At 34.8% G+C, this 7,292-nt stretch overlaps 1 protein-coding gene across 1 annotated transcript in view; it reads left to right on the top strand.

Moving 5' to 3' along the window:
- Positions 1–7,292, top strand: part of LOC107299982 (tyrosine-protein kinase ITK/TSK-like) — a gene marked incomplete at both ends in the record, with an annotated part of 21,216 nt that overhangs the window by 9,113 nt on the left and 4,811 nt on the right. The window contains 7 exons of the mRNA XM_029286913.1: positions 836–890; positions 1,788–1,867; positions 3,456–3,592; positions 4,383–4,457; positions 4,756–4,927; positions 5,944–6,160; positions 6,933–6,997. Of these exons, the coding sequence (XP_029142746.1) occupies positions 836–890; positions 1,788–1,867; positions 3,456–3,592; positions 4,383–4,457; positions 4,756–4,927; positions 5,944–6,160; positions 6,933–6,997 (801 nt within the window). The remainder of the gene's footprint in view (positions 1–835; positions 891–1,787; positions 1,868–3,455; positions 3,593–4,382; positions 4,458–4,755; positions 4,928–5,943; positions 6,161–6,932; positions 6,998–7,292) is intronic.

The raw sequence follows: 7,292 nt of genomic DNA, 5'->3' as shown, positions 1-7,292 counted from the left end.
TAAATAGGGATAATTTTTAATGATTTTAATAATGTCACAGCTACAAATATTTGGTTTTAATTGGCTTTTATAGGGGAAATGTTGTGTGTGTTGTTTGTATTGTGTTATTTTAATATGCTGTGAGCCGCCCTGAGTCCCGTGGGGAGAAGGGCGGCATATAAATTATGAAAAATAAAATAAATAAATAAATAAATAAATGCCTTGTCAGCAGCTGAAAGAAAGAGATGGTGAAGGTCAGTTGGAGGCGCCAGGGTCTAGGGAGGCAGGATGGTCGGAGCATCTGGTGCTTTGCACTGTACTACTGGAGCTGCTGATTGTGCCATGGGCTTCTCAGCAGCAGGAGTGGACTGGTGATGCTGGAGCAGAAGTTATGAGGTCTGGGGGCAACAATGGCTGGCTGAGACTGCCAGGCATCTAATTCAGGCCCCAGACTTCTAATTCAGCCTTTCATCACTGCCAAGGAGTGCTGCTGTGCAGGTTGGCCAGAAGGACAGAGATGGGAGAGTTCAAGAGGAGACAGTTCCTTATCTTGCTGAAGCTCTGGACTGAGAGGAACCAAGACAGGAATGGCTTAAATTAGTATGATCCTTGAATTGTGGCTGGTTGGATTCGGTTAACAATGACAATGGGGACTGCTGGCATTCATATCGCTAATCATTGTGGTTGTGCTTTATGACTACATTGCTTAGCAATTGGAAATTCAGGTTCCAATTACCATCATAACCTGAGGACTACCAGAATCTACAAAAATGTTTTTATACCAAATATTAATGCTGTTTATGAATTGGTTCCATTTGACACGCAACATGTTTTGCTTTGTACTTAACCATTGCAGTTGGTACAACAAGAATATCAGCAGAACCAAAGCAGAAGCAATGCTCAGGGAAGAGGTAAGGTAAATCCCTTTAGGTAGTACTCACATTTTACCGTACTTAAATCAATTCTTGCTTCATCTACTTGGGCATATAGGAAACTAACATTCAGTGATGTAATGAAGAAATCGAGTAGTAGTTTTGAATTGAAGTGGTTAAAAACGTTTAATTAGAATTGGTTGGTTATGGTGGTTATTGTAAATTATAATTCCTACTCATTGTTCCTCAGCCTGCCTGCTTCCTCACATGATTGGTGAGCATAAAAATGTAGGCTAAATCACCATTTATTGATGGCCTGAGTCCTTTGGAAGAAGATTACTATTGGAAAACATGAGATATCAATAGAGAACAAGCAAGAGGAATTAGCTATCTTGTGTAACTAAAACAGAAGCCAAATTCCAGCTTTCAGCAGGTTTATCTGAATATTTTGGGAAGCCAAAACAGCCCAATTATTCAGATTAAATTGACATTACTGCATCCCTGTTCATTTTCCATAATTTCGGGGATGTTTGGTCTGTTCCTTATTAGACATCTTCTCATTTTCTGGCTTCCTTGCATTTTTGTTTTGTTTTTCTTTCCTTTAGGCAAATTATGTATAGATGTATGTGTACAAGCATGAAGTATAAATGCCTTTATTATATGATTAGCAATGGATACATTTGGTCACTGCAAGCCAGCTTGATCTAGCAGTTAAGGTGAAAATCCAAATTCTAGTCATGCCTTAGGCACAAAGACAGCTGGGTAACTTTGGGCAAGTCACTCTCTCAGCAGAAGGCTATAACAAACTACTGCTGAAAAAAACGTTGCCAAAAGGATTGCATGGACTTGTCCAGAAGTTGCCATGACTGGAATGAATGAATGAATGCTTATGGAGCATTTCAGACTTTAAAACTGGTCTTTTTCATCTTTCTGCAGGATAAAGAAGGAGCTTTCATGGTGAGAGACTCAAGGCAGCCTGGCACCTATACAGTCTCTGTCTTCACAAAAGCATTAAAGTAAGCAAGATCTTAGGAAAGATGGCATTTTTTTAAAAAAAAATCATTTTAATACAAAAAATAATATTCAATAAAACTTTGTCAGGCATTGGAAATAAAAAAATAATTTACTGTAATATACGGCTTCTTCGTGACATCTTTTGGAGAACCTTCTCTTCACAATGGTAATTCATCTTCATCTTGTTTTTGCACAATTATTGTGGCAAATGCCTTTTAGCATAATTTCATATTTCAAAATAAAGTAAAAATAGATGTTATCTCTAATACTCTGACTTTGTTATTAATACACTTTCTAATAAATGATGTGCTAAAGGTCTGCAATTGGAATATACTACTATTACTAGGCTATTGGTATTCTTCCTGCCCTCTGGATTATTCATTTGCTCTGCTCTGCTTGTCTACTGCTTATTCCTTAAGAATCTGGGCAGCTAAGAGTGTCAACATATAAAAAAAATGACCCCCTAATCCCAAATGCATTTAAAAGAGCATGAAGAAATAAAAACCAAAAGATACAAATGTCCTGCACCAGTGAACTCTACTTACAATTCATAAACAGGTAGGGTTTTTTCCCCACAATATTCCTAAAGCCCAAGAAAGATCAAGGTAATCAAACCTGCCAAAGAGTTTCAAGGAGTGTCAATGACAATTCAAAATGGACCCCCTTCAAAGGCCTCATCAGGTGATAGTCCTTGAGTGATGGCACCTGGGAAGAGTTGACATTTGATCTGACTAACTGATGGATGAATATAGGAGATTATCACTCAGATAAGCATACATTTGTTTTCAACATTAATTTCTCAACACTAACAGAAGGCAGAACAGAATTTTGGTGTTGCTACAACAATAAACAACTTACACAAAAACTTCCTTTTTACAACTGTATAATCCCTTAATTTGGGAGTAGGGTTGGGGCGACTGGATGGAACTAATCATTCACATGGCCAGATACCCTTCCTGACACCTATATGGAGTTTGCAGCAGATATTTTTTCTTTGTGCTCTAGGAAAGAAACATCTACCATTACCTGGGATTGAACTCTCAACCTTCCATTTGGGAGGCAAGTGTCTTCACCACTAGGCCACCACACTGCTCAATAAACAATTTACACATTTCCCTAAAAATTAATTGTCAGAATTATTGATTCATAAAATAATAATCTCAGCAAACAAAATTGTATGTTTCTATCTCTTCTGACTATTTATATAGTCTTCATATTTTTGATAAAATAATAGAATATGATACCATTAATGTATTCATTTCATTAAAAGTTCTTTAATCTTTCCAAAGTCGAAGCTTGATAGTTTTAGTCTAAATAAATAATTACAGTTTTTATCTTCTGTATTGTTTTCATTTTCCTAAAGATGTAAAGTCTGGCTTTTCAGAGACATTTAATAATTCCCAATAGATTTTCTACACAGATCCTTTGGTGTTTTCCCCTAATTCCAAGATTATTCTTTCAAAATCAGAGGAAAAGATAAAAGGATATTTGTTTTATATCTTCATTTTGAATCATTGCTCATTTTGCCCTACTTGGAAGTTTTAGTAGTTTTTACATTATTTTAAAGAGGCATATTTGCTGTCTTTTTAGCAACGACAACAGCCCTGTTATAAAGCATTATCACATCAAGGAGACCAATGACAAGCCCAAGAAGTATTACCTGGCAGAGAAACATATTTTTGATTATATCCCGGAACTGATCAATTACCACCAGTATAATGCAGGAGGTAAGTTGAGACAAGAAAGGTAAGAAGATGCAGATAATTTAAGTCTAAGATTCTAACATCTTAAAAATGGAAGGAAAAATTACCCTGACATCTGATGTTTTAAATAATTCCTTATTGGCAAAGCTCTTGTGATAAATTAATATCATTTTGCTTAGTATCATAAAATGCTGAATGTTTCCTGAATTCTGGATCTCTTTTGCAGGAAGCCTGTATTTGCCTTCTCTTTATATGTGCTCCTATGAAGTATAACTTTGAATTATATTGAAGAGAAAGATTCTATATAAATAAATGACAATTCTTTGCCTTTCTGAATATTCTGGGAGAAATTTCATATAAAAAATGAAATGGCTATATTGCGTATTCAAAACTTCACAGACCTTCCTGAAAATTTTCACATAATAGGAAAACTGTTTTGGTATACTTTATTGAAGTGTCACATTAGTAACTTCTTATTTCTATATTTGACTCTGAAATACATTCTTATAGTATATCTCCATAATTCTATTTTTATGGCCATCATCTTTTCTAAGCTACCAAAAGCTGGCACTTATGAGTGGTCCTTGGTGATGTCCAAGATTGGTTATTTTCTTGCAAACATCACTGTACATCAGTAGCACTGATGAAGTTACCTAGTTTGGCTAATGAAATGTCTGCAATGAAAACAACCAAGCTCAGAGAGCACCAAGGAAACCTCATTTCAATCCTGAGTTAAAAATATTCTCCTTTATTGGTACTGACTCTTACTTTTGAGGTTTTTTTTAATGTATTTGTACATTTCTTCAAAACACAGGTCTTGTTACTCGATTGAGATATGCTGTCTCCTCCTGGAGAGAAAAAGCTCCTGTTACAGCCGGATTAAGTTATGGTAAGTAAACTAGATGTTTTGTTAAAGGGGCTTGTAATTTTTTGGTTTTGAGACAAAATGGAAGTGAAACTCACACTTCCTTTCTTTAAAATTTAAATAAGGGTAAATAAGGCAATCACAAATTCTCTTTGTTTCTGTGAATGGGAGTAAGAGTGTGGAGTATTAGAGGAGGAAATGATTACATGAAGGATTCCTAACTAAGTTCTTTCCACATACACAAACACTGGCACTACTGATTATATATCAATTATTATTTATTGGACAAAAGCAAGGTTGTTTTTCTTTTGTTTTTTCCTAGGTAAATGGATTATTAGTCCACAAGAACTAACATTTGAACAGGAGATCGGTGTTGGCGAGTTTGGGGTGGTTCATCTTGGTTACTGGCTTGATCGGATGAAAGTGGCTATAAAGACAATTCGCACAGGAACAATGTCAGAAGAAGACTTTATTGAAGAGGCCCAAGTCATGATGTAAGCAGTAAAAATACCTACTTAACTCCCATTTTATTTATACGATGAATAATGCAATGACATGAATTTTAATCACTTTAGGTGGCTTACATTATTATTTATTTTAAATAATTTTGATAAGCAGGACCACAAAGTTTTTTTTATTATTATTTTTATAATTAAACTTAGAATCTTCTTCCAACTTATTCAAAGCAACACTGAATGTTTTGCATCACAGATGAAATTAAAAGATATGATTTGGTCGACACATCTCTTCTATAAATATTTACTAGAAAATTAGACTTATCAAATGAATGTCGTTGTCTACAGTTATGTGCCGATGTTTGTATGAATGAGTATTAGCAAATGCAGAGTGCTTCTTAGTCTCAAGCTGACAACAGGCATTTTTAACATTAGGCAATTCTAATGGCATAAAGCTTCTAAAGCAATGTGCATTAAATAACAGTAGTCAGTTTTTGGTTTGTTTGAATGTTCCTTTATACTTCAGAATTTTTGCTATGTACTATTTTTGAAGTAGTAAATAGTTTCTATCATTGGTACACACAAAGAAACTTTTAAAATATGACTGCTTTGTGATTTTAAAAAATCTTACTTACACTGTTTTGCTATTTCTCACAAACATGACTGTTTCCCAAACATGATTGGGATATTTCTTGTAGAAGCTGTATTGCTACAAGTTCTACAGAATCTAATCTCTAATACTATTTTTAATTAGATTTTAAGAAAATTATTTTTCTTTGAGGTGAGCTTTATTCCTGATGATTTTATGGACACATATTTAACAAGATTCTTATTTTTCAGAAAATAAAAAATGTCAATGGAATTTTTTCTGTGTGAAGGGAGTAATTTCACAATTGGTTTCCATTTCAAGAATTATCCATAATGAATGAGGGAAATGTAGCCTGGTTTCTTTATTTCTTAGCATATCCATCATATATCTGGGTTTCTTCTTTTGTGGTATTCTTCCTTATTTTCTGTTGAAAATTTCTATCTGGTTTATCTTTTTGCATCATCAGGAAAGTATCTCATCCCAAATTGGTCCAGTTACATGGGGTATGCATGCAAAATTCTCCTATATGTTTAGTATTTGAGTTCATGGAGTTTGGATGTTTATCTGATTACCTGAAAAGGCAACGTGGAAGCTTATCAAAGGAAGACCTTCTCGGAATGTGTCAAGATGTTAGTGAGGGAATGGCTTACCTTGAGGAGGCATCTGTCATTCATAGAGATCTGGTATGTTTGAATCACATCTGGTTTCCCTGTAAATAAATCTATAAGATAAAAAGTCAGCATAAAAATGAAATTACACCATTATCTTTAAATTTTAACGTAAGAAGACTTTCAGTGTTTGGACAGACAATGTACAACAGTGGAGATTGTGCAATATTTCTGATTATTCCTTCTATGTGAGAGTATTCAATTTTTTATTGATTTTGTCTGATTTTGTAGTGCCCACTAGTTTTTGATGTGAAGTAAATTTAATGTCTTTGTGGTTTGCTAATTTCTTATTGTTATTGGGTATGATATCATATATTATATCACACCAAGGTTCTTTCTGCTGAGCCTAGATGGAGGGGATTATAAAGGATTGGATAGAAAAAAACAGGTTCAGAGTCAACCTTCATAAAATTGAGTCCCTGTGGATTATGGGACTTCCTGGATCTAGAGATTTTCCATCTTTGGTTCAGGATGGGATAGCATTGTCTCAAACAAAGCCAGAGCTACATTTACAGAATCTTCTAGAGTCATGGCTGCTACTCAAAAAGCAGATGGCAGCCATGAATTAGAGGGCCTTTGCACAGCTTCATTTTATGTACCAATTGTACCCACCCCTGGATCAGTATGCCCTGTTCATGGTCATTCATATCCTGATCACTCATGAAATTCATTTTTTTTCTGTTTGCCAGAAGTTCATAAAGGGTTTTCAGTCAGCAATAAATGTGGGTATTGTACAATGTGGCTCATATTTTCTCTACAAATATATTCTTTCTTTTCTTTCCCACAGGCTGCTCGGAACTGTTTGGTGGGCGAATTTCAAGTTGTCAAAGTGTCAGATTTTGGAATGTCACGGTAATATAGGTTTCTTATACATTATTAGCCCTATGGTTGATAAGTGGAAATCTACTACAGTTTTTGAATTATATCCAACCTAACCCAATTAAAATTTATTGGATTGGCAAATGCTTCTAAAGCTCAACTCTGCTCCGTTTCTGCTGCAATTTCTTTAACCTACTCCTTTCTTGACAGCCAGCTTAAGAGAACTAAAGGATCTCAATGCATTTTTGTATTAGTTTATCATTTGAATTTTCCCACTGTTCACCTTTGCAAATCTGTAACTTGTATGAATGAAGTCAGTAAGGTTCAT

The sequence above is a fragment of the Protobothrops mucrosquamatus genome, unplaced genomic scaffold, assembly GCF_001527695.2.
Source record: "Protobothrops mucrosquamatus isolate PMUCROS unplaced genomic scaffold, P.Mucros_1.0 scaffold5862, whole genome shotgun sequence".
NCBI lineage: Eukaryota > Metazoa > Chordata > Lepidosauria > Squamata > Viperidae > Protobothrops > Protobothrops mucrosquamatus.
Note: the sequence above shows the minus strand (reverse complement) of the source record. Positions and strands in the feature narration are given on the sequence as shown.